Source organism: Canis lupus, chromosome 18, assembly GCF_048164855.1.
Source record: "Canis lupus baileyi chromosome 18, mCanLup2.hap1, whole genome shotgun sequence".
NCBI classification, from domain to species: domain Eukaryota; kingdom Metazoa; phylum Chordata; class Mammalia; order Carnivora; family Canidae; genus Canis; species Canis lupus.
Genome location: NC_132855.1, coordinates 9,366,958 through 9,394,774, shown reverse-complemented (window position 1 = coordinate 9,394,774; position 27,817 = coordinate 9,366,958). Strand labels below are relative to the sequence as shown.

Sequence of the window (27,817 nt, the reverse complement as noted above, 5' to 3'; positions counted from 1 at the left end):
GGCCAGTGGATCTAACCCGTCTAGGTGTGGATACACTGAGCTTCCGCCTGGAAGATGGTCTCGTCGGGCTGGTTGGCATGCTGCATGGCGATGGCGTGGGGGAACTCATTCAGCATTCTCTGTTGGAAGGCCTCCAGCCTTTCGTAGTCATGCCCTCGACACACAAACTCCTTATTCTGGAGGTGAAATTAAAAAAAAACAAAAAAGAGAGCCATGTAATTGAGTGCATTAATTACAGAGAGAAGCCAAAAAGAGAGGACACACTGGCAACTAGTGAACGTATGCCTCACCTCCATACACTATAACACAAAACCCCAAAAACAGTTTGAAAAATCTGCCCACATATGGAGAATGCAGGGCAAGGATCGTGAGCTTCAGACCCGGACGCAGTGTGCCACTCTTAGTGTCAGTGTGTCGGGGACAAAGAGGCATCTGATTCTCAGAGCACCAAGATTCAAAACAAGGCAATTGTGTTCCCCCTGAGCGCTAACGAGCACGTGGTAAAGTTTTTTTTGTTTTGTTTGTTTTTTTTTTTAATAAGCTAGGTATCAGAGTTTAGGGGATACATTCTCAATATGGAAAAAAAGAAGTAAATGCAATCTTCAAAAATGCATTTTGCTGCATCCTTTGCAACGGCCACAGAGATCAGCCTCAACTCCGGATCCCGGCGTGGAAAAAAGAAAGGCTGCGCCTGTTTGTGTTCCTGCTCTCAGCACGGCTGGCACAGGAAGCTTCTCTGCCATCACCAACTCAGCACGGCTTCCTGTAGCCAAGGGTCTTATTTACGGGCCCAAACTGAGATTTAGGATTTTTAGGGACTTGCCAAATGGTGGACACATTTTTTTTCGTTGTTTTTTGTTTTGTTTTTTTTTTTTTTGTTTTTTTTTTGGTTTGTTTGTTCTGTTTTACAAGATGTACGAGTATTCTGTGGCCTGGGACTGTCTCTCATTCCGGAAAAATGAAGGTTATCCTTGAAGTAGGCCCGAGAGCTGGGAAGGTGGGCAGGGGTTTCTGGAAAGCCCCAGCACTGGTCAGGTTAGGTAAGAGGGAACTCTGCCACTTTGATGGTTATCAAGTTCACTGTGGACAAGTCACTGACACTCTGCACATAACTTATTTAACCTACTAAGAGGTAGCTGGCTCCCGCGTGGCACCCACTGTAGAGCTGGGACCGAGGCTCAGTATCCCCACGCACTCTGTCCGCCTGCACCGCATTCGAGCTCAGGGGTGGGACCAAGGCCTGAGCTCGGGCTCTGCTGAACGCGGCCAGTACATCCAGGAAAAAACTCCTACTTGCTACCGAGACCACGAAAGGTGGTGTTGTGGGTGACATGCCCTGAAGATCTTTTCAGAGAAAGAGGGAGACGTTCGAGGTCTGGGAGAGCTTGCTAAGGCCCAATGTTCTCAGCATTTCTCTGCTTGATGAGGTTCCTCTGTTGTACAAAACTGCCCTAAGAAGAAATCAGAGCCACCACCGGACGACTTCGAAACCCTGAGCAGGGCGGGGGGCTCAGGGCTGCGGCTGAGAAAAGGCAGCGGCAGGCAGAGGAGACAGCCGGGCCTGGGCTCCGGAAACCGGGCACGATCCTTTGGTGACACAGGCTAAGACAGACTACGTAGATGTCAGGCCCCCCAGACGATCCCGTGTTTAATATTTTCTAGGTAAAAGAAGGTATACCTTCTGATGCTATGTGCTTTTTACTCAAAAGATAATAAACTTGCTTGATAAGACTATATATATATACATATATATATTCCTGCATATTACAGAAGTCCTAAAATAAATATCTGAGTGCTCTAATAACTGCAATCTTGTGTATTACAGCAGTTTGTAAACTCAGGGGTTATTCTAAGCATATAATCAGTCAACAGTGTTAAGGCATTCTGAAATAAAAATGAATTTGGAGTCTGGTATTGGAGTTGTCAAGAAATAAAAAGGAGGGCAGCCCGGGTGGCTCAGCGGTTTAGTGCCACCTTCAGCCCAGGGTGTGATCCTGGAGACCGGGATCGAGTCCCATGTCAGGCTCCCTGCATGGAGCCTGCTTCTCCCTCTGCCTGTGTCTCTGCCCCTCTCTTTATATCTCTCATGAATAAATAAATAAAATCTTAAAAAAAAAAGAGAGAGAAAGAAAAGGGAGTTAAGCATTGCCCCCATCAATCCATTTTTTTCATCACAGCTTTGAGATATAGTTCACATTCCACAAAATACACCCTATTGAAGGTTTTTAGTATATCAACTATCACCACGGTCAAATGCGAGAACATTTTCGTTACCCTGAAGAGAAACTCGTACCCTCTAACAGTCACTCCGTTTCCCTTCCCATCCCCCCAGCCTCTGGCGACCACTCCTCTACTTTCTGTTTCTATGGATTTGCCTCTTCTGACATTTCATATACATGGAATCATATAACATGTGGTCTTTTGTGACTGGCTTTTTCAATTAACATGATATGCTTAAAGTTCACCCACTGTGTAGCATATTTCAGTACTTGATTCCTTTCCTACTGCTAAATATTCCACTGTGTGGATATACCATATGTTGATGTTGTTTATCCATTCACCAGTTGATGGATATTTGGGCTGCTTCCACTTTTTGGCAATAGTGAATAATGCTGCTATGAACATTTGCGTATAGGTCTTTGTGTAGACATATGTTTTCAATTCTCTTGAGTATATACCTAGGAATGGAACTGCTGGGTCACATTTGTTAATACTTAAAATTTTTTTTATTATCTTTTTCTTTTGAAAAGGAAATATATATCTATGGATTAAAGAAAAATCCCAAACAGTACAGGGCATACAATGAAAAGTAAATCTCTCTCCCATCCTTGACCTTGTTCATTCTTCCCCAACAAATCAGTCCTCAGAGGTATTCTGTGCCTAAAGAAATTGTCAATAAAGAAGCCATTTTTCATGAGGGTAAAAAAAAAAAAATCTACTTAGATCATACACTTATATAAATGTATTAATTTATTGCAGCTTGAAAAATTATCTTGAAATTGATCAATAAGGGAATTTTTAATGTTGATATTTGCTTGTTTTTAAATTGAAGGACTAGAATCTGATTTCCTAAAAAGAGGTCCAGCCCTGTGATTCTGAAGGGTGCGGTGCCCCTTAGAAACCAATAGAGGGTGACCCTTCACTTTCACTTTGAAGAAAATGCTATTTATATCTAGGAAAGCTGTTTTGAAAAGACTAATAACATAGGTTGATTTATTCTAATTGACTTTTTTTAGAAGATTTTATTTATTTATTCATGAGAGACAAAGAGAGAGGCAGAGACATAGGCAGAGAGAGAGGCAGGCTCCCTGTGAGAAACTCGATGCAGAACTTGATCCCAGGACCCCAGGATCATGACCTGAATCAAAGGCAGATAGATGCTCAACCACTGAGCCATCCAGGCATCCCTCTAATTGATTTTCTAACAAATTTTTTTTTATTAGCCAATTCTGTTTTCTAATTTGCTAAGTTCCCTTTAAAATTGTGGCTCCTAAATTTCTGATTTTAAAAAAACTTTACACTTCTATCACGGTTTCATTTATTAGATAAGCATCTAGAGTAGTTTATAGTGTACTTGCAGCTGAATTCAGAATTTGAGCAGGGCCACAATATGACTTTTGTGGGCTCCTTCCTCTATAAAAAAGCATTAAAAATCATACTGAGAGACTGATTTGGCATAGGGACAAATGAATACACGATAATCTAGTGTATCAGATACAATTTAATATATATTATAACATTTTCTTCAACAAAAAAACCTCACTTTTTTCTTCTGATCTTTAAAAGAAATTAAAATGCTTTGGTAGGTAATATTATGATTTGTAAACATTATACCCACTATATGTAATAGATTGATTAGTCCTGAGTATGATGTGGAAGAAAAAGTAATCTTTTGCTTTGCTTCATTTTGAGCCAAGAGAGGAAGGGCATCTGCTGCACCAGAGTTATGTCTGTACCCTCCTGTGGGGTCTCCAGCCCTCTCTCTGTGTGCTAGATTGTTTCTCTTCTACTCACTACCTGGATCCTGGCCATGCATTCTTGGTGGGGGTTGCTGATGACAGTCTGGGCCTAGTACGTCCACTTTCAAAATTTAGTCTTCAAAGTCAGCAAGTGTTCTAAACCTGTCTCTATTTTTGATCCAGAATCAAGCTTTCCTCTGTCCTTAGGTCCACCTGCAGAATCAGCTTTGTGATCATGTCACACACCATGACCATCATGCAGTTATTTATTTATTTATTTATTTATTTATTTATTTATTTATTTATTTAAATATTTTATTTATTCACAAGAGACACATCTTACTTATACTAATATAAAAACAAGTAATGAAGGAGAAGTATCTGGAGTAATTTAAAAATTGAGCGAATTCATGACAAACTTTAAATCTCAGCATACAAATACTTCAGTATCTGTGTCGCTCTGCATCTTGCTTTAACTGCCAGCACAATACGAATAAATATAGGATGGGGATCCTTGAAGGAGAAGGGAGAGGAGAAAGATTGGACTTCATTGTTTGTTTAATAATCATCAACTTATCATCAACTTTTAGAATGAAAGTTTTATACGTATTTCCTTATTTATATATTTATATATGAAGTTTATCTCTATACGTATATGCTAAATATAGACGTAGATTCCAAAATATCCAAACGTCATAGGCAAAAATTCATTTTAGTCTTACATAGAGCAAACACTCAAATGACAGGTTGATTGAAATGACCATATGCTTTGATGCCATGTAGACATTACATAAAATCTCCTTGCTGGGTTAACAGGGAATCTGCAGGGGATCCCTGGGTGCCTCAGCAGTTTAGCGTCGCATTTGGTCCCGAGTGTGATCCTGGAGTCCCGGGATCAAGTCCCACGTCAGGCCCCCTTCATGGAGCCTGCTTCTCTCTCTGCCTGTGTCTCTGCCTCTCTCTCTCTCTCTTTCTCTGTGTCTCTATGAATAGATAAAATCTTTAAAAAAGGAAAAAAAAGAAATTTAGGAAGAAAAATCAAATAATTGTTTGATACCTTGGGAAATTATTCAAAACAAGGTATTCTAGATTTAATATAGTGTCTGCAAACCAAAAAGTTAAATCTTATGACGTTATTGTCCTAAAAGGACAATAATGTCATTAGCATCTTCGTTTTCTTGACTGGGATATCTATACTGAAGGTATAACAACAAGTTAAATAGTGCATTAACTTACTCTTAAGAAAAATGGAAATTTCTTCCCATAAAATCCAACTCTGAAGAACTCTGGTTCAAGGCGTTGCTGGTCCATGATTTTATCATACAAAGAGGCTTCCATCATCTGGAAAGCAAAGGAGATGTTCCAATAATTTTATCTCACCCTTCAGCTCTCCCTATTTATGGAAGAGGATATTTCTTTTCTATAAACAAGAACTTCATTGTAGTTTCCAGTTTGCAGAAAAGAAGGTTTCACTCCCTTTCTATGCTTTAAGGTGGGGATCAGCAAACCGGTTCTGTAAATGGCCAGAGAACAAAAAGTCTAGGCTTTGCAGGCCATTTGGTCCATGTCACTACTACTCAGTCCTGTGATGTTCCACAGGCTCCGTTTGTTGACCCTGTATTTAAAGGAACAATTTTACCACATGTTCTCACCAGAGAAAATAATTTCTATTCACAAAGTCTCTCAAAAAGATATTTTCTTCACAATTAAATAAAAATCAACAAAAATGAAAAGAAAAGGAAAGAATGATTAGAGGCCGGATCTTTCTGGAAGATTCTAGTGCCAAAGGTACCACACCTGTGGATCTGGTTCTCCTTGGTCACAGTAATTCAGGACATTTGGAGGGTGCAACCTTGCACAGGGATAAACCAAACCAAAGGAGACCCATAGTGCAAAGTGCTGTCTGGGCTGAAAGCCCTTAAGTGTGTCTCTGACAATGTTGGCATTATGAAGCACATAAAGCTTATGGTTTTCCATTCATGGTATTATCATCCCCAGGGTTTATAGAGAAAGACTAATATTGCACTTGAAAACTTCTCCCCCTCCCCCTGCCCCTAGTAACAGCACCCCAAAGAGCAGTTGGCGTGAAGTGTAATGCTCTGGGTTTATAAAAATCCGAGTGACTATGGTACCCAAGGGCTCTCCCGGGTAAACACTGTAACCTCACTTCTGTCACGGGGACAGTATGCCAAGAGATGCACAGCAACGTTTTTATATAAAACTGCAGGGCCTGCCAGGGCCAGCATGATGGACTGAAGTTAAAACAAGGTTTTTTCTCTTTGGTTTTCATGTTAGGAGAAACATCGATGAACCACTGGCATGAAATACTACGCCAGCAGTACAGGACCAGTTCCCGCAGGCTGGATGAGTTACTTGTGGGGTATGGGATTTTACGAGCTGTTAAGGGTTGACGATATCATCTCTTAAACTGCTACCTCAGAATTAAAAGGCAACATCATAATCTTCTTCCTACTTCAGAAACCCTGCAGAGCTTAAGTGTTATGAGATGACACAAAATGCTCATGGCTCTGAAGAGTAAGGACTCAGGGTGCAAGAGGGGCCCATTTGAACCTAAAAAGAAAAGAAGGGACAAAACATTTGGTTCAGGGATACAGAATATTGAACTCCTTGAGCTCATGAGTACTAAGACCTTGGTTCAGGGTTAGCAAATAAAACATATTGCTGAAGCTAAAGGGATGACACTGACAGAATTTAGCCCCGAAATAGTTCCAAATGGGTCAGCACGCCATGTCTACTGTTTTGCGGTGCAGATTACGAAACTAAGAATGGTATGTTGTTGCAGAGCTCTGCGTACAGGTGAGAAGCTCTTCAAACAGTGGGGAGATTTTTCTTCAATAAACCAAAAGAATTAATCGTGATTAGATTGTGTATTCCAGAGGTGATGTTTAGAAGAGATCCAAGGCTCACTTTTGCGTACTAACTAAAAGCATTTGCTATTTGTATAAATAGCTGAGCATGCTTCAGAGGCAAGACTTCTCTTTCAAAAGCCTTCTGCAAGACAGGTCGAGATGATCACAAAGTTAGTTTTTATGGAACGATACGGGAAAGTGAGTGAAAAAAGGATGCCTGAGGCTGATTAGCATGCACCCGGGTGCCTTACCCTCATCTTGCTCAGGTTTCTATAGTCGTAATAACTCTCGTACTGCTCTGCAATCTTCCGGCACAAGATGATACCGTTCTCCCAACACTGTGGACAAATGAATGATATAAATGCTTACGATCCCACATCTACTTATTTCCACCCAGAGGTCAGAGTGGGACTGCTTTCAGATCATCAAGCCTTATTTCTTCATCTTTATAATCTACCTTTAATAGTGTCACTGCCACTTTAAGCTTGATCACAGCATGCAATCAGCATGTAAATTATTAAAAATCTTTAGGAAGCGAGAAAATATAATCCACTACAACAGGCATTAACATATGGTGCGGAAGCATTTTCTGGTGTCATTTCAGAATCATCATCTTGAAATAACTACAGTTCCACAATGGCCAAGTACATGAATAAATAGGCCCTCGGTGCTAAGGAGGGAATTACCACTGACCCCTAAGGCCCAATTATCCACAGCTGGCATGCTGGATGCCTTGCTTGGCTCAATTGCACTTGTAAATTGTGAGGATCTAACCCAGCTGGTTGCTATCAGCAGAAATGCAAAAATTCTTTCGTCTAGCCCAAGTGTCAGCAAACTTTTTCTACAAAAGGCCAGACAGTAAATAACTCAGGCTTTGTGGCCATACAGTCTATGTCACAGCTACTCAACTCAGCCATTAAGGCACAAAAGCAGCCACAATGAATAAACTTGTCTGTGTTAAAAAAAAAAAAAAAAAAAAAAAAAAACTTGTCTGTGTTGCAATAAAACTATCAACTAGGGACACCAAAATGTGAATTTCATGAAATTTTCATCTGTCAGATATTCTTTTTCTTGTGGTATCTTTCAAACACTCAAAAATATAAAAGCAATTCTTGGAATGTGGGTGATACAGAAATGGATGGTGAGCCAGCTGATCCAAGGGCCATGGTTTGTAACCTCCAATCTAGCAAAAAACTTTTGGAAGGGCCAAGGTAAGCAGATAGAGATTTAATGACAATTTATCCTAAAGATGGAAACTTTACCAATGGAGGATACAAAGGCATTTCCTTACTATTAATGTTAAAAATGATATGTCAGTGTATTTAGATAAATAATAAAGGAGAATCGCAAAGAGGCAATTCCCTTGCATCAAATTATGCAATTATGTTTTGTAAAAGAACGACAGCCACTGTTTGTATTTTAGTCTCCTGTTTAACCTTGGCATTTGAGGAGCTATATTTAAATCTAAGACAGGTATCATCAAAGCAGCCAAATGTCCAATCAAATAAACAACTGTGGTTGGATTCATAAGTTTTCCTAAAGGGCACTGCAAGCTCTTGAAGAGGGAGATGGGTGGGGAGCAGGTGAAGTAATGGGCTGAATGGCATCATTAGTTCAGTGAGGTTTTTCCATACCCCATGGCATCTCTTAAGTATATGATGGGATGCCATAATATTCTTTAAACAAAGTGAGTTTCATTTATTTTGCCTTACAAAGAAAGTGGAATGGGGCAAAACACATGCCGATTTGGGGAGGTGGGTGAGGGTGGTAATGATTTTCCAGAAAATAAAATACCTGGTGTTAAAACCTCTGGACCAGTGTTTTTCAAATATGGCCCCAAGTTTGCACACACTGGAATTTCCTGAAGCCCTTGTTAAAGTCACAAAATCCCCTGCTTATGCCAGACAGACCTAATCAGAGTGTCTAGAGGTGAGACCTGGGAATTTTAACAGACTCTTAGGTGTTTTCAATGCACATTAAAACCTGAGGGTGCCTGGCTTGAGGAGGTGGGCATCAAAAAACTAAATGAAAGGACACATGCCACCCATACAACCACCTTGAACGAGGCCATGGAGGGGGCGGGGTAGGGCTACATACTTTGCCTCGGTCAAAATTCTGGATGATGGCAAGGTGTAGGTGCTCCTTTCGCTGCCATTCGGTTTGCATGGGGTAGGTCAGGAACTCCCGGAGGGGCCGATCGGACCATTCCAGCAGCTCATCGTACAACAGGAGAGTATATGCAGCCTCTGAAAGTTGAGTGGGAAGGCTGTGATCAAGACAGGATCCCAGGGACACCTGGGTGGCTCAGTGGTTGAGCATCTGCCTTTGGCTCGGGGCATGATCCCGGAGTTGAGGGATCGAGTCCCAGATTGGGCTCCCTGCATGGAGCCTGCTTCTCCCTCTGCCTGTTTCTCTGTCTCTGTCTCTGTCTCTGTCTCTCTCTCTCTCTGTGTCTCTCATGAATAAATAAATAAAATCTTGAAAAAAAAAAAAAAAAAAAGACAGGATCCCAAACAGCATCCCCTCAAACGGGGCTGGTTTGGGACGAATTGAAAAAAAAATTTGTTGAATTTCATGATAACGAAGAAAAAATGTTCAGAATATATGCAAGAGCAGACTGATGAGTGATGACTTCCCCCCCTGGAAGATGGAACTGTATATTTTATATTTTGGCTCCCTATATTAATTCTCTCCCTTACTTCTCTTTCTTGCTTTCTCTTCCCATCCCTCTTCCTTGCTTCTACAATGCTGCTGGGGTAATAAAAATGTTTAAGGATATATTGTTGGAGCTTGTTCAAAGAAATAGGGCAACATGCCTTTGATTGCTGGGGAAGTGCACTGGTAAATCCCTTGGGGTAAGACTATGGGCATCTTCCAAAGGACATACTAGGAAACGAAAAATGGTAATTAAATTCTTCTTGATAATAAAAGGCTGAAAAGTTTGAAAATGGTGTTCTGGGGCAGGGTTAGGAGATCGAGGCAGAATTTGGGAGGTGCAAAGAAGACAGAGGAGCTAAAGGTAGAGAAGAAAAAGAAAAAAATCTAGTAACAGGAGGAACTAGAAAGGGCAAAAGTGTTGGTAAGAAGTGTGTGTGTATATGTGTAAAGAGAGAGACAGGGATATAGAGGGAGGACTGTTGTGTGGTATGATGCTAAGTTGGCCCCACAAATCTCAGTAATGACGTGGTTGGGATTTCTTGGGAAAACATGTAAAGGGGTGATATTCTGTATACACACATGGAAATGGTGATCTGTAGGCCTAAGCACAGTTGGCAGGTAGTGCACTTAACAGAATACTTGCCATTCTGCAGGTCTCTCCCTGAATCTGGCCAAACAGATCAACAGGAACCAGAGTTCCATTGTCACTGATGAAGACTATGATTATTTTTTTTCCTTTAATATTGTGACAGCCAAGTCGTTTATTAAATTGAATAGACAAACCCTTATGCTATTAATCCATTACCATCCCTATATGTCTCTTAAATGACGTAATGGTTGGCGTCTGGGTGGTGCAGTCGGTTGGTTTCAGCTTGGGTCATGATCTCAGGGTCATGAGATTGAGTCCCATGTTGGGCTCTGTGCTTGTCAGAGTCTGCTTGAGATTCTCTCTCCTTCTCCCTCTGCCCCTCCCGCTCAAGCTCTCTCTCTCTCTCTCAAATAAATAAATCTTAAAAAAAAAAAATGTAATGGTAGCTTTGAACATAATACCAATAAATGGTCATACTTAATCTTCACTTATTTGCCTTAAGAGTAGCTACACATAAGGCTCTAAAGTAGCATGCTAAGTCCTACATGATTTGACCATCTCAGCATATAAAATGTAGCTGTAATAAGAAAGGTCTGTGTCCCTATCACTTTTTTCTTGCCTCTTCTGCACAGAAGTCCTGTGAAGCACAGGCTCTGGCTTTTCTTCTTCTTAATTACCTTTGGTGAGCTTAGTCTCCGGGCTTCAATAACTGCAAAAGCTTTCATAACCCACCAGTGGTCTCTTATTCCCCTCTGTTCAGTTTGCACACTGTTACCAGTATGATCTTTCAACCGCCAAGGATCATGTCGCTCCCCTGAATCAGGGTGATTCTCAGTAGCTCACAATAAATGTAGGCTTCCTAACGTGACAGAGAAGGCTGGCCGTGAACTGGTCCCTACCAACCTCTCTGCTCACATTTCCCTTTATCCCTCCACCCAGTACAGGTAAGGAGGAGCTCACCACGGTTTCTCCTAAGAAGCCTCCAGCCTCCATGGTTGGGGCCCCTGGATCCCATCATCGGCTTTTGCTGAATGAAACAAGATGTATCCTGACCTGGAAGCAGCTGTTGCAAGAAAGCTTCCCCAAGGGATGGAGGTACCTTCTGCTTTAATGGGCACTAGCCACAGCTTTCTTGTGGAAGCTGAATGTGACATGGACAGAGAAGAGTATTGGCTAAGGGCTGTTGGTTACTTGGTGGATGCAGAAACAGAGCCGAATCGCCACAACATAGGTTGCCATGGAAGGCTGCTTTTGACAGGACAAGAATGATGATAATAATGACTGTCAGTTCTGCACTGTATCTGAATAGCTTTCTAGTTTTCGGTGAGACATCCTGAGATGATTTCCTGATCTCTAATTCCCCACATATCCTTATAATAAATGCCAAGCATCTAAGAAAGCTCTGTGTGTGTCTTTGTTCCTCTGTCTATACACTTTGCTCCTGCCACGTGAATAATCCATAGTTCCCTTCATTTACCACATGGGCTGACACCTGCAACCCCTCACAGACTGTTCCTTCAAACTCTTGCTGAATAACTCCTTTTTCTCTTAATACACAGCACAGGAATGATCACTTTTATCTCTCAAATTTCTTGTGTGTCTCCCCCAGGCCTGCGAATTCACAAAATATTCTTGCGATTAATTATTTCATAGAGAAAAGGATGAGAAAGACTAAGTTGAAGCGTTCAGCTGCCCACAGGGAGTGAATGGAAGGGCAATGAAAGTCCAGTTCACAGAGCCAGAAGGTAGAATGGTGGGGGAAGAGAAAATGGGAAGTTACTGTTTCATGGGTATAGTTTTGGTTTGTGCAGATGATAAAGTTCCGGAGGGAGAAAGGTGATGGTCGCACAATAGTGGGAATGTACTTCATGCCACTGACATGTGACCTTAAAAACAGGTCAGATGGTAAATTCCATGTTACATAAATTTTACAATAAAAAAAATTAAAAGTCGGGAGAGGGGCAACGAAGGGATTTTAGTCCCTAAAGTGCTTTCCAAATCATGCTTGCCCTGGGATGGTCCCAGGGCGTGATAGAAGATGGGTGTGCCCCTGAAGATAAGCAGGTATTGACAAGCCATCAGAAGCTGATGAGTGACTGAATGGGGACATGGAAAAGTGTGAAATTAGTGACACTTGTTTCAGAATCTGATTCAAGAAAATGATGTCTTTCTGGGGAAAATGGTATGTGCAATGGAAGCGGTAGAAACTTTTCATGAGGGACACCTGGGTGGCTCAGCAGTTGAGCGCTCCTTCAGCCCATGGTGTGATCTTGGAGTCCCTGGATCAAGTCCCACATTGGGCTCCTTGCAGGGAGCCTGCTTCTTTCTCTATGTCTCTGCCTCTCTGTGTCTCTCATGAAGAAATAAATAAAATCTTAAAAAAAAAAAAAAAAAACTTTTCATGAAATCAAACATATATCTGTTTGAGGCATGACCGACACAGGAGACTACTGAGGCTGATTTTAAACACATTAGCAAACTGTAGACGCCTTATGGCAATACATCGGATATTTTTTCTTCTGCATCTCAAGAAGACAATAGCATGTACTGAAGAGGGAAGAATGAATCATATCCAAAATTTCCAGCAATCATTGAAAAAGTATTTATAATTTTGAACAAAAGGCATCACCACATAATTAAATATGGACCCTCTCACTCCATCATCTTGACAAATATACAGTGAGGACACCAATATGCAACAAGGAAGAACACAGGAGAAGACTGGAGATAAATTAGGAATGAAGAGTACTGTCACGGAAGGCTGCAAAGGGTTAAAGCCATTTAAACAGGATCCTATAAAGATAGAGAAGTTTTCCCATTAATTTCTCTTTCTCCAAGGACACACAAAAATGAGGACAGAGGAGTGATGAATAAAATGCTGCATGGGAGGAGAACTTATTTCTTATGACTTTGAGGGACATAAAAACTGCAAGTTCAGTAAACAAATTAAAGGAAAACAACCCACCCATTGCTGAAATATAATCCAACAGATTTGGACTGTTTCAGAGAACCAAAATATGTCTATTACATAGCTGCAAGAGCTTGTCCTAAGTTCCCTCCCTCATTTCTTTTTTAATGACCTTTAAAATTAGTCCACAAGGTGGTTTCTACAGCTCTAATAACTAAGCTCACCATTTCTGTCAAAATTTGGCTACTAACTACTATGAAAATGGTCAGTGAAACTCCCAGACAACATACCTCCAAAATCTTAGTCTATTTAATCAAAACCATCAGCGCATCTGTGTGAAGAGATACTGGGGCTTCCTTAGTGACTCAGGAATTATCAATATTGAAGGAGAAAAATCTCTGCAGGTGTTAAAATTTAACCAAGTAAATTTATTGGTGATGCATTTATTTAAAAATCTCACACTGCTGGGGGATCCCTGGGTGGTGCAGCGGTTTGGCGCCTGCCTTTGGCCCAGGGCGCGATCCTGGAGACCCGGGATCGAATCCCACATCAGGCTCCCGGTGCATGGAGCCTGCTTCTCCCTCTGCCTATGTCTCTGCCTCTCTCTCTCTCTCTCTCATAAGTAAATAAAAATTAAAATAAAAAAATTAAAAATCTCACACTGCTGGGGCGCCTGGGTGGCTCAGTCGGTTATGTATATGACGCTTGGTTTTTGCTTAGGTCATGATCTCAGGGTCCTGAGATTGAGCCTCATGCCAGCTCTGCTCTGGGTGTCAGGCCTGGAGCTTCTCCCTCTCCCTCTGCCCACCACCCCCCCACGCACATGTGCTGTCTCTCAAAGACAAAAACAAATCTCACACGGCTAGGCACTAAAAGGAGAAGACTAAGAAGAAAAAATTACGTCTGTCTTCAAGGAATTCACTCTTTAACTAGAGATATCTCAAAAAAAAAAAAAAAAACCCTAGAGATATCTCTACCTACCTACCTACACACACCCCTTATATGACTATTAAATACAATTTGATAACTACTTTCATGAATCTGAAAAAATGCAATGGTTAAAGAGTGGGAATCATCAACTCAGGGCATGGGCGAGGGGTGGGGGGCATGAGGTTGCTGTGGGAAATAAAAGGAAGAGAAATCCAGAAAAAGATGGTAAAGACACACGCCCTGAAGGATGAAGACAAGGCACGTAGTCCAAGTGGTAAGATGAGGCTGCACAGATGGGCAGGTGTTGGTTTTATGATGATGGACTCTGAATAAAGAGTTTAAACTTTTTTCTTTTTTTGTAGAAGATACCAACTAAAAACAGTTCTATCTAGAGAAGGGGTTGGTGAAATTGTCGAAAGGGGCCAGACAATAAAAAAAACTGATAATTAAAATGATCATGATTTACAGTCTAGCTTGCAGGTGATGTGATTGTTGTTGTAGCTACTCAGTTCTGCCTTTTGTGGCACAAAAGCCGCCATAGACAATGTCTGCGGAAGTGAGTGTGGCTGAGTTCTAATAACACATTTTTTTAAAAAAGATTATTTATTTATTTGAGAGAGAAAGATAGAGAGCACATGCACACATACCTGAGAGTGAGCACAAGCATGGGGAGGGACAAAGGGAGAGGGAGAAGCAGACTCCCTGCTGAGATGGGAGCCCCATGTGGGGCTCGATCACAGGACCCTGAGGATCATGGTCTGAGACGAAGGCAGACAACCGACTGAGCCACCCAGGTGCCCCTCCAGTAACACTTCCTTTACAAGATCAGGTGGTTGGTCTGCAGGCTGCAGTCTCTGCCCCTCTGCTCTAGGGAAGAACTCTGGGGCTACTTAAGAAACAGTCCAGGCGTGAGACCACGAAGGCCGCACAGAGGCCTGTGGGGGGCAGGGAAGGGGGGAAACAAAGAAAGGGAAATATTTTTGAGAGATTGTTAGGAAGGGAAATGAATAGAACACGGTGAATGATTAGGTTGCAGGAGGCTCAGAGATACCGAGGTCTCCACACTGAGTCAATGGAGATGCTGTTAATTGATACAGTGACACAGTAGCTGGAGGCAATATTTAAATTCTGGCCACACAAGCACCATTTCTGAAAGGATTGCTTTCTTTTAAAGCTGGAGGAAGGGCCACAATTCAGGAGTTCCTGGGAAGAACAGTGTGGCAGCAGACTCAGATTTATAGTTCCTACATCGAGCTAAAGCATTGTTTTCTGGTTACAATGTAGGGAGCATCTCATATCCTATCTTTCCCACTGATTGTAACTAAAAACCCTAGGCAGAAAATATAAGGCAACTCTTGGAGGATTCTGAAAAGTAAAAAAAAAGAAGGTAGGAAGAGTAAGAAAAACAATACTCAAAGAATGACCATAAAATAGTGAGTTCTCGGGGAGCCTGGGTGGCTCAGTGGTTGAGCATCTGCCTTTGGCTTGGCACGGGGTCCTGGGATGGAGTCCCGTGTCAGGCTCCCCACAGGAAGTCTGCTTCTCCCTCTGCCTATGTCTTTGCCTCTTTCTCTGTGTCTCTCATGAATAAATAAATAAAATCTTAAAAAAAAAAAAAAAAGTAGTGACTTCTCGGTTTTTATTTTTTTGCCTTTCCCATCTCCTGGCTTAGCCTTCCTGGTCTCCTGGAACTACAAATGGAAATGGACAGAAAAGGCTCCAAGGAAAGCTCCTCTGGTGAGAGGAACTTCCTGGGCTGGGTGGAGTACTTTTGACCCTTCCAGCCTCTTCTGGGTCCCAGGAACACAGAGCAAACTTGTGGGGGCGGGGGGGACAGTGCGAACAATCACAATGGCAGCAGAGGCGTCCACGGGCTTTTCTTCTGTTCAGTGATTGGCTCCCAGGAAGACCAGCTGTATAGAGTGCATCATAATGTGTGTGTGTGTGTTTGGGGAGGGGGGGGAGATCAAGCCTTGGCTTTGACCAATTTGGCTTTGATTAAGCTAGAGTGCTAGGTAAAGGAGCCCTTGGGAGATAGGAAAAATGAGGAAGATCACAGAGAGGAGGCACATAGAGAAAGCAATTTTTAAATTTGGTGTGCGATGTCATTCAAACATCTCATTCATTTTGGTTTTGGCATTTGCTGATTTCTTTTCCTTTTTTTATTTAAAGATTTAATTTATTTATTCATGAGACACACAGAGAGAGAGGCAGAGTATAGGTAGAGGGAAAAGCAGGCTTCCTGCAGGGAGCCAAATATGGGACTCGATCCCAGGATCCCAGGATCACAACCTGAGCCCAAGGCAGACGCTCAACGGCTGAGCCATCCAGGGGCCCCGAAAGTGAACGCTCTTAAATAGAAAGATATAAGCTCCCTGCAAAGAAAAGGAAGCTACAAAAAAACCCACAAAACAACAACAACAAACCAAACAAACAAAAAACCAAAAGTGGAAAGGAAATTTTACAACTGAGTAATAAAGTAACAAAAATTAAAATTTCACTGGAAGGTCTCAGTAGCTGAATGGAAATGGCAGAGAAGAGACAGTGGATTTGCAAATGGATCAGCAGAAATTATCCTATTTGAACAAGAAAGAAAGAAGAAACATTGGGGAAAAAATTAATAAAGCCTCAAGAACTTATGGAACAATACCAAAAGGCCTAACATTCATGTCATCAGAGTCCCAAAAGACAAGGACTGGTACAGAAAACACATTTGAGGAAATAATGCCTGAAAACTTCCCAGATCTGGTGAAGGAAATAAGTCTGTAAATTCAAGAGACACCATGACCTAAACAGGATAATCTTAAAGAAAGCCCATGCCCATGTACATCATAACAAACTGCTGGAAACCAAAGATAAAGGCTTAAAAGCAACCAGAGAAACTTAGACATTAAACATAGGGACACAATTTAGATGATGCTGATGTCTTACTGGAAACCATGGAGGCCAGAAGACAGCAGAACAACATTTTTCAAGTACTCAAACAAAAGAACTATCCACCTAGAATTCAATATCCAGCAAATGTATCCTTCAGGGATAAAGGCAAAATGAAGACATTCTCAGATGAAGCAAAACAAAGAGAATTCTTCACTACTAGATCTAGTTTTTTTGTTTTGTTTTTAAAGATTTTATTTATTTATTTGAGAAAGAGAGGGGGGGGAGGGAGGGAGAGAGAATCCAAAGTAGGCTCTGCACTGAGCACAGAGCCCATCACAGGGCTGGAACTCACAATTTTGAGATCATGACCTGACTGGAGACCAAGAGTCAGCTGCCGAACTGACTGAGCCACCCAGGTGCCCCTCACCACTAGATCTACTTTATTTTTTTTTAAATTTTTATTTATTTATGATAGTCACAGAGAGAGAGAGAGAGAGAGAGAGAGAGAGGCAGAGACAAAGGCAGAGGGAGAAGCAGGCTCCATGCACCGGGAGCCCGACGTGGGATTCGATCCCGGGTCTCCAGGATCGCGCCCTGGGCCAAAGGCAGGCGCCAAACCGCTGCGCCACCCAGGGATCCCTAGATCTACTTTAAAAGAAATATGAAGACAAGTTCTTTAGGTTGAATAAAAATGGTAACAAAGAGGAGCTGAGAACTTTCCTGAATGAAGAAAGAGCAATACAAACAGTAATATGGGGTTTTCAATGCATGCACATGTAATACATAGGACAATGACAACATAGCATTTAATTTGAAGTGCTACAATACCAACTGTAAGTGGACTCTGAAAAGTTAGATATGTATTTGGTAATTGCAAAAGCAACCTCTCAAAAAACAATGCCAAGTGGTATAGTGACAAAGCCAATACATTAAAATGGAGTATTCAGAAACATAGATCCAAGCAAAAATTTCAGTTTGGAAGTACAAATGCAATGCTTGAGGCCTCAGCTCTAAATGTAAAAACCCAGGGAGTGACATGTCTAATAAACCAGTGTCCAGCCCACTCTCCCCAGCCTGAGCCAAAAGACAGAAAGAATTACCTGTAAAGTTTTGGGCTTTGAGATGCAGATCATAGAGTTTGTGGATGTAGCGTATGTACATCTCTTCCTTGTTCAGTTCAGTTTTATAGAAGTTCTGTAAAAAAAGAATACAGGTATGGACCGTTTCTCAACAGTCAGGCCTGCAAACAGCTGCCTTTTACTCTGTAGAAGTTCCATGTCTGGAACCACGAGAATGGATGCATTCCTCCATATAAGTGTCTTTTTTTTCTTTTTTTTTTTAATAAATGTCTTTTTAAAAATTAAGTAAAGAGACCCAGTGATATACTTTTAATGCAATACTGTCTGTGTTAAACATTACCTAGCAACTACTGGATAAGTTGGTAATGCTTGGATAGTGTCACTACCAGTGACTCACATTTCTTTTGTACACTATTTGTTAGTTTTTACTGCCTATTCAACTAAAAATATTAAAAATATGTAACACATTACTCTGCTTATTAAGCCTGACTACTGATAGTCAAAGGATAGCTTAATTTCAAGTTTCAAACATATTTTGCTCTAAAGAAAAAAAAGTTTCTAAAATCTATGGGTAAGGATAAATAAAAATAAGGTAAAAGCATTTTTTTCTTCCTCTGAAGAATCCTGTAAAAGAGGGTAAATGAAAATGCTCTTTACTGGTAAGGCACTATTCTGAGTTTCTTGTGTTGGAGTTTCAGTTTTTCCAGCCAAGGGATTATTAACAAGAGATTTCAAACTATTTATAGAGGGGCATGCTTACTGAAAATATTTTTGTTTATTTAAAGAAAAAAATATCTGGATCTTATTAAACTTCTCTAAAATGTTTTGAGAACATTCAACTCAACTCTGACCTACCTGGACACATTACATTGGCTTTTTAAAGGCGTAAGCTATACACACCCACATGTACTCCTTCACCACATTGTACAAAGTACCTCAGCCCTCACTGAACTTAGTAAACATAGAACAAAAATGTACATGACGTTAGGTTCTGGCAAAAAAGCAAGATGCCATGAGGTTCTAAATGGGGCATTTTTTGTTAGCAGATCATTGTACAATATGAAATCCCTGCTCAAGTCAGCCAAACTACTATCACTGTTGTTGACTGATCTAGCCAGTATGGGGAAGAAAGGAAAATGAGTGGTGATATGGGAATAAATCTGTTGACCTCAAGGAGTGACAGGTTTTCTTTAAGGGAGAAAGACCAGGAATTCTAAAAATCTTTGAAACTGATTAGCTAGACAGGGCTCTGGTGATGAACCAAACTAGCCAACGTGGCTGCTTAAATTGTTCTTGGCTTCAAGCCTGAGGACTTTCTGTCAAATGTACTTTCTGTCCACTACCTAATAGGTGTCTATTCTTCAATATGAGAACTCTTATAACCTTGAGGCACTGACATTTAGTTGAATGCATTGTAAGAGTTTTTTTCTTCCAATTTATACCATTATCCTCCCTCTTTTCTTCTTATCACCTATAGATCTTGGCATTCTTTAAATATCTAAGCAAATAGTGCTAGTCACATCTCTCTTATTATAACCAAAATCATTTTAATTAGCAAGAATTGTTGTACCGTAAACACGAGTCTAACAACCCCCCAGCAGGCTTTTTATATTATTAAGGGATGATTTGCTCTAATAGCTTTCTGGTAAGAAGCAGCTTTTTTTTTTTTTTTTATAGAAAATAAGTGATCACTTTGTAAATGAATGATTCTCCTTGAAAAAAAAAAAAAAAAAAAAAAAGAAGAAGAAGAGGAAAAATTTCTCCAGTCAGCAGATGAGAACTCTTCACATATGTCTGGCAAAACTTGTGACACAAAGAACAAAACAATAATTACATTTCCTAGTATTAGTCATGTCAAACATTATGCATTTTTTTACCGATTTAACACTAGTTTAACTTCAATCTTGTGAAGGATGCCAGAGCTCTCCTGAAGACTATCTGGAAGTGGTCTTTCCAAAGAGTTAAGAAAAATCTCTAAGAGGAAGTGAGTAGCTGAAGAGAACCATATTACTACCAGAAAATATCAAGAACTTTCCATATGGACTAGAAGCTAAAAAGATTAGCTTCAAAGTTATGTATCTGGCACTTGGATAATAAGCCTTCTTGTGCTAGTTTGAAATTAGAACAGCTCTCACAATGTTAACATTTTCTGTGAAGATTGTTCTTAGTGCAAAGCCAACAGGATAAATTCTTTGTGTCAAGTGAATCCTGCTGGGGCTACTGATTTTTATTAGGTGTCTGGCTTATTCCTGCTGGGGGACTACACACATTTTGGGCAGAACATTCATTCCTTCATCCGAGGAAATGATCTCTTTGGTTACACCAACTGAGGAAGTGAGCCTAGAGTCTTGCACGTACCTGTTTACCTGCACACAGAAAGCACTGTGGGAGAAGATGGAGACAAGAGAAGACGATTGTTCTGGAAAAAGGTAAAGGTTGTCCTTTGAGGTTATTTCTAAGACTTTGTGGCAGGCACTGGGAAAAGCTGGGGTTAAGGAGACAGATTAAGAAAACAGAGTTTACAGAGCACTTTGGCTCTTCTTCCCAACACTGATACAGAGGCAGCTCGGGCTGAGGATCTCGAATGTGGTAGAAGGCTGGCAAGGGCAGGCAGGACACTGGGGAAACACACACAGGAGACTTAAAAGTGGTAATGACTACGCTCAAGGTTAGAAATGAAAGCCCAGGGCAGCCCGGGTGGCTCAGCGGTTTAGCGCCGCCTTCAGCCCAGGGGCTGATCCTGGAGACCCGGGATTGAGTCCCACGTCGGGCTCCCTGCATGGAGCCTGCTTCTCCCTCTGCCTGTGTCTCGGCCTTTCTCTCTTTCCTCTCTGTGTTTCTCATGAATAAGATCTTAAAAAAAAAAAAAAAGAAAAGAAAAGAAATGAGAGCCCAGGGAGGAGGTGAGTGGGCTGGCCTCGTGAGTCTGGCCTGGTGGCCTGATGTCACTGTTGGGTCTGATGACAAAAATGATGGAAGAAAGCGCATAAGATGTGGCCTGAGAGAGGACTCTGGGGCACAGTTTTTAGTGACCAGTATTGGAGGTGGAGATGTGGTGCCTGAATTCGAAATGAGGAACAAGCAGCAGGTGTGGTTAAGAAGGACACGGGCACGTACCCGGAGGGGAGCACGGCTTAGTGAGAAGGCAAGTGAGGGACACTGGTAAGGAGAAAGCAGAAGTCCTGTGCTTTGAAGAGGGGCTCTGAGGGGAATAAACAAGACGGGCTGAAAAGACTAAAGCCAGTGAGCTGGGATCAGAGAGAATGAGAGGGGGGCAAAGGACACTTCTAGGGTGCCGGCCAAGAGAGAAGAGGGGGGCATGCGAGCGATCCCAACAACCACGGTCAAGATAAGACTGTCTGTACAGGCACTTAGAATAGCTGGTGAGGTTGCATCTCTTCTGCAACATAAGTACTCACAAATTTAGAACTGGAAGCAGTCACATAGTCTGTATTTCAAATCTGACTAAGGGAAATCATCAAAAGCATCAGTACACCCTATATTAAAAAATATATATACAAAACAAGAATGTCTCTATGGATGGTTATTCTTTAGCTCTTTGGTGGGAAGTGAATCCTATCAACCATCCTATTTGATAATTAGTCATGAGACATTTCAATACAGTTCAGTTTTCCAGGAAAATTCTGGTGCAGCCTGTTTTCCTGACATCATTTTTAATTTTACTCTTAAAAAAAAAAAAAAAGTCCTGTTTGGGTGATCGATTATATGGTTATCTAAGTTATAATGCAAAACTTAACCATAGTGGTATCAGACACTTAGTTTGCCAACAAACTAGAGAGCGAAAATTAGTGCGTTAAGCAGAAACTGTCATTTGTTCACAAAAGAAGAGATGACGAGTATTCATTAAAATGTAGACTGACTATAAGAAGAGGGACAGAAAAAAAAAAGAGGAGGGACAGAAAGAAAGAAACTGTCTGCACAGAGGTAAAAAGATCTCTACCCGGGGACCCTGTGCCTTTTCCTAGGAAAGCCACCAAAGACTCGGGGATGGTGAAGCAGTGCCACAGGAGAACAGGGGGCATCACTCTGATCTCACGGAGCCTCGGGGGATGCAGTGGGTGCATTCTACAGTGTTCGCAGCTGAGAGTTTTCTGGGATTTAATTCAACCTGAAGCTTCTTTTGAAAACACTTTTAAGCTCTTCTAAGAAACATCCAGATAAAAAAAAAAAAAAACACATTGTAAACTAAAAACAAGCAAAACAGTATTTCTGTGAAAAATCAAACATTAGGCTAAAAGGAAGAAAAGGGGAATATGTTTACTAACCAGAAGGCTAACTGTGCAGCCAATCTTTTTGCCATCTACCTCTCCCATTTTCATGCAGTCCCTAAAAACAAAAAGCAATCGTCAGAACTCAGAACTCCCTTCCTAGGGACAGCTTCTTCATTTTAAGGCAGGGGTGGGGAGGTGGGGAAGTACTGTTAGAGACCGAGGCAATTTGCAAGTAGTAGAGACAGAGGCTCTGGGGACCAGAGGAGCTGCCCCAGGCTATATGATCTCAGGTGAGACATTCCTGAGCACCCGTTTCTGGGGCGCACTTCACTTGCATGTGGACTGCGCTCCCTGTCAATAGATGGGGGGGGGGGTCCCTCTGGGAGAAGGAAGAGTGAAGATGTGTTCTTATACACCTTCTTCCAGAGGGGTGAGACATAGCTGGAAGCCTGGCCATCAACAATGAGAAGGAGGGATTCATTCTTAAAAGAAAAACACCACCCATTTAAATGGGATGAACTGCTTTAACAGTTGAGATAACTTAAAAATTAAAAAAGAAAAAATCCCATCTATGAAAGGTAACGGTGGTGCGCGCCACACAGCACCCCCTTTCATAAGAAAGCAGCATGACTGTACAATTTTCTGTCACAATGTCCTCACCTTAAAACCCACACGGATCGACTGGTTCTACTGGCTGAGTCTAAACACCAAAAAGGATTCCTTTACTACTGGGACTCTGAGAACCTTCTCAACTCACTCTAAGACTTTGAAAGAACCGTCAACCAAAACAAAGAGAGAAAAAGGGGGGAAAAATCAACAAAAAACTCAAAACCAGCCAGTTACAAGTGCATTATCCTACTGCACAAGGTTCTGCGATCTGATTATCAATCCTTTGCGTGATTAACTCCAGCGGAAAGTTGACTGCGTTTGAACTTTGGGATTTTCTAGCTGGAGCACATCACACCTGGGAGATGGGGGGACTCTGCTTACCTGTAATCTAACAACCTCTCCATCAGACGAGTTACGGTGGCGATTAATGAAACGCCACTTTCCCTCCATGTTTCCCGCTCAATTTTCTTTAGTAGACTGGAAAAGAAAGAACCCAGGGCATTTTCAACATTTATTTTTATCAGTCACCATGACAACCATTTTACTTTCATCAGTACCTTAAATGCCTTAGCAACCACTGCAACATCTCACAAGTAGCACGATTTGCAAACAATGTCTTACCTAGGATAGGGACCAAATAGTGGAATTCTAATCCAGGAAGCATTGACAAAGCAAATTGATGTTCAGATTATCCAAGTCATAAAATACGAACACATGCATATGATCATTTTTTACAAAATATACAAGCACCCCCATGGCTCCAAGACATTTCCCCCTGGCTTCTCTCTTACACTCACAGAGGCTGGAGCCTACCCACAGCAAATAACACCACGAAAAGCAACAACAGGAGTACCTCGAAGTTTACTTTGAAATAAGATCTTGCTTTTATTCGCAGAAAAATGTTTTCCTACCTCTCGGTGGAATGCATCTTCATCCAGGCAATTTTACTGCAATGCAAGTGCTAGAGGAAAATCCTTGTACAGACGGTATGACGTTTGGCGTTCTTCCCTTCCCTTCACATTTGCCCACTCAATACATATTGTACTATCTGTGCACTCACTCAACAGTTTCATTCATTTTGTCATTAATCACGGGGGATTGTCTATGTGGCTGTTACAGCAGATTGATGACGAGTACCGAACCACATCTCTCCTCCTACATCTCCCCTAATCTTAAGCCCCTTGGAGCAGAGGCACTTCGTAAACACAAAATCACAACAATCAGGATAATTAGGATCTGTTTGACTTTCACTCCTGCCTCTTGGCAAATTAAGATTGCGGTTGGCAAAGCCTTTAGGGACTGAACTTTCTCCGAAAGATAAAAGTAAGAGCACAGGCATGGCACTGGGAGGATCCTTCCCTGCCCCTCCGCATTTAATGATCTTTTCTGTTTAAAATCTTGCGTCCCTTTCATCTCGGTCTCGGGGAATAGCGGAGAGAGAAAGCATTTCTCAAGACTACAATCTAAGTCAATCATATATTGTGCTTAAAGGAAAAATAAACATTAAAGAAAAAAGCCATTCTGCCAAAGCTAGCTAGCTTCCTTCTTTCCTTCCTTTCTTTCCTGTGGCTCTGCTGTCTCTCAGTTTCCCTCCCCACTTCTTGCTGTTGCCATTCCAATGTCCTGTGTCTTGTTTCCTCATCTGTTGCCCAAGCATCTCTGATCATTCCTTTCCTGGTTTCTTCTGACTTGCTTCCATGGATTAAGTGGGAGGAGAAAGGGAGCAGGGGAGGGAGAAGTATAGGAAGCGATGGGGCCTGCCCTGGCTAATCATTCCCCAGGGAAGGCCCCTTAGTTTGTTTAAATGTGTTTTCTTTAAAAAACAAAACAAAACAAAAAAACAAACAAACCTCTGAACAGCACCTGTTTCAAGCTTAAATGCCAAACTGGTATTGAACCAAGTACTCAAATGCAAATCTGCCTGCCAAAGCAATGCAGGATGATGGAGAAATTTCCCCAAGTGACAGCCCACACCTCATATACTTTACGGGCTGAAAAACAAAGAACTCAAGTTAAGTAATGATTCTAAAAATATATGGAGACTTCCTTTGTGGGCATGAATTTCATTAATTTGCACAGCTCCTGATGCAGTAAGAAATCAGAGCTAGAGAAGCCCTCCTGTAAGAAGGGGCACAGCTGTGCAGAGCCTCCTTAACCTCGACTAATCTCAGACCCTAAGAACAGGTCCAGAACCCAAGTCATCTGCTTTCACAGCCAGCCTGCTCTTTCTGTCAGGAAGCTTGTTCTCCCCATTTAACTGAGAAGGGGAGCCTATCAGCAAGAAGAGAAGAGTCTTTCTAGAGATAACTTTGGTGAGACGGGGTATTTTTTTATTTGGTCTATAATCATGCCCATGGGCCCAGGCTGAGGACACAGGGAATGCATCCAGTAACAGTGAAGGGTGATTTCTGATTGCCAAGTTGATAGGCAATGGGCTTCTGTAACATGGGAGAGAGGGATACATACACCACAGTTCTGTAGGATGACATAATGCTCAACGGGCTCTTACGCTGTGAAAGAATATTAACAGGGGGAGGTAGGATCTGACCTAAGTTGGCTTCTCTCTACGCCATCGTGCCATGGCCTTGAGGCCATCACTCCTACATGAAACACTCGTGTCTGTCCATGCTCTTCTTAATCCAAAGACAAGAGTTAGACATATGTATTGCATAGCCAATGCTGGTCTCCAAACTAAAATTAAATGTGTGATCACCAAAGAAAGAGCTTCGAGGGACGCCTGGGTGGCTCAGCAGTTCAGTGTCTGCTTTTGGCCCAAGGCGTGATCCTGGAGACCCGGGACCGAGTCCCGCATCGGGCTCCTTATGAGGAGCCTGCTTCTCCCTCTGCCTGTGTCTCTATATCTCTCTGTGTCTCTCATGAATAAATAAAATCTTTAAAAAATTTTAAAAAAATAGCTTTGCAATAACTTGGAGTCTTATTTAATTACTTAGAGCAACACACGAGAAAGAAATGAGAGGGATGGTATCTCTTTCAGCAAGTGCCCTACTGTGTGCTCTGACAGCACAGTCACTGCAATGTCCCCTGTCCCAGAAGAAAAATTCATCCCTGACACAGGGAGGTGCTTGATAAATAAAACCAAATAAGTAAATCACGTAGAGTCAGGGGAGGCAGGATTTAATTCTGGTACTCTATTCGGGAGATATCACTCTGGTGTCTATGATCTACAATTTCAGCATTATCAAAAATAATAAATCCTGACTCAACTTATCTCCAAAAGATGTTTTCTGGGTCCCTGAAGATAATAGGGGGGGGGGGAGGTGAGTGAGCTCTTAGGAAGGAAACTACTGCACACATTTCAGGTCTCCTTCTAAGGAGACTACTTGGGCAATTGCTACATGTTCAGGAAGCAGGGAGCTCCTTTCAGCTTCTGAACAAATGTGAAGAAGTTTTAGATATGAATTACAGAGAACAAATGAGAATCTGTACCATAATGGCATTTGTTCCTAATTCATAATGTGTGCGGTGACTCACTGTGCCTATACTAATTCATGGTGACTTCTATTGCCAAAGAAGCATTTCATTGTTTCCTGAAATATAGTTAGATTTTCACTTTCTTTTCTGAGCCCAGGTAGTAATGATATTTAATTATCACTTTAGGTTTTGTTTAATCCCAATATGCTGATGAGAAAAGCATGAAAGAAAAATATTTATAGTAACATTTCTAATAATATGCTAAAAATCACAAAAGAAAAATAATCTTCATTGAATGAAATCAGGCACCTTAAAACAGTCTTAACTATAGAGGCTTAATACATTAATTATTGGTTTGATTCTAATGTCAAGGTACATCTTCTATTTCAAAGCCCCATTTATACACAAGCAATCCAAATTGCAAGCTATAGGCTTTTATTAAAGCAGATAAGAGGCACTATAAAATGATGTATTTATTAATCTTGTGAGTTTATTATAAATAATTAATCACAAATCTCAAGAGATTCATTTCACTGAGTGCTTGCTCATTTTATTTCTTTGTTCCAACCAAGGACTGGTAACTGAAATGAGAGCAGTTTTCAAAGGCAATTTATTACACTGGATGAGGTTTTAATCAGAGTTCTTGCTAAACTCCAGCTGTCATGAAACGCCGGCGCTTTGTACACTAGAATGAACAAGGGCTTGGTGAATAATTACTAAAAGTTCCAGTTTAATTACAGTATCAGAAGAAAATGGTTTTGTTCAGGATTCAGTACAAAGAATGTATTTTATCATCACCCACCACCATCCTAAGAAATCTGTATACCCTTTCTTGACTTTTCCTTTGAATATAAATTTCTTAAAGGGTTCAGGGATGATTCTGAATTAGGCAACTTGAAATCTATCAATCACTAATAATACTTCCTAAACCTGGATACTAATGTATCTACTTTTTAAAATTAATAATCATAACACGAAGTATACAACTTTGCTTTTGGCTTATCAATCCTAAAGCATTAATAGTTTTACATGACACTTAGGCATAAATACATGGAAAGGTACATTCTGTAATAGAAAAATATATTGCTGAATGATTTTTGTATTTCTGAAAGACTTGCAAACATTTTCCAAGCATCATAAGCTAGTCTTGCCTTCAAAAAGAAACACACTTTATCAATATCCTAGAACTGAAAATGGTTAAGATCCACAGAAAACCATAGAGAAAACAAGTGTTAGACTTTAAATCCTAAAGTACTAAAACATTCTTACATGTCCTCACTGGCCATCTCACACAGTGCATGAAAATTTGGTATAAGCAATTCACCCTGGACTGTGATCACCTTCTATTGATAAGGACAACCTCAAAGCTCCCTCCCAGCACCCTGTTGTCATTCTGTCCTCCATCTAAATCCAAATCACAGAAACTACTAAAAATGACTTGCTTCTGTGATATTCTAATAAGAAACAGGTAGACAGTAAATGATAATGCTGAGTGAGCAATCAGTATTGATGAATCAAATCAAGCGCTGAAAAACAGATGCCAGCTAGGTTAGTTTCCCCACCAACAAATCAGCCAAGGACATCTTGCCTTGGAAAGCATTGCACACGAACATGATAATCACACCACTCCTCTCCACTCTTAACCCTACTTAAAATCATGATCTTGCAGCCCCG

The 27,817-nt window shown here is 41.2% G+C and overlaps 1 protein-coding gene across 8 annotated transcripts in view; it reads right to left on the bottom strand.

Moving 5' to 3' along the window:
• DOCK4 (dedicator of cytokinesis 4) overlaps positions 1–27,817 on the bottom strand; it is a 410,872-nt gene that overhangs the window by 31,296 nt on the left and 351,759 nt on the right. For 6 of the 8 annotated variants that reach the window (XM_072783430.1, XM_072783431.1, XM_072783435.1 and 3 more), the window contains exons 33-40: positions 23,333–23,359; positions 23,093–23,188; positions 22,157–22,217; positions 17,892–17,985; positions 8,927–9,075; positions 7,081–7,167; positions 5,196–5,300; positions 35–176 (exon numbers count right to left, since the gene is read on the bottom strand). In XM_072783430.1, the coding sequence (XP_072639531.1) occupies positions 35–176; positions 5,196–5,300; positions 7,081–7,167; positions 8,927–9,075; positions 17,892–17,985; positions 22,157–22,217; positions 23,093–23,188; positions 23,333–23,359 (761 nt within the window). The remainder of the gene's footprint in view (positions 1–34; positions 177–5,195; positions 5,301–7,080; positions 7,168–8,926; positions 9,076–17,891; positions 17,986–22,156; positions 22,218–23,092; positions 23,189–23,332; positions 23,360–27,817) is intronic. The other 2 variants (XM_072783432.1, XM_072783433.1) reach the window with 1 other exon arrangement.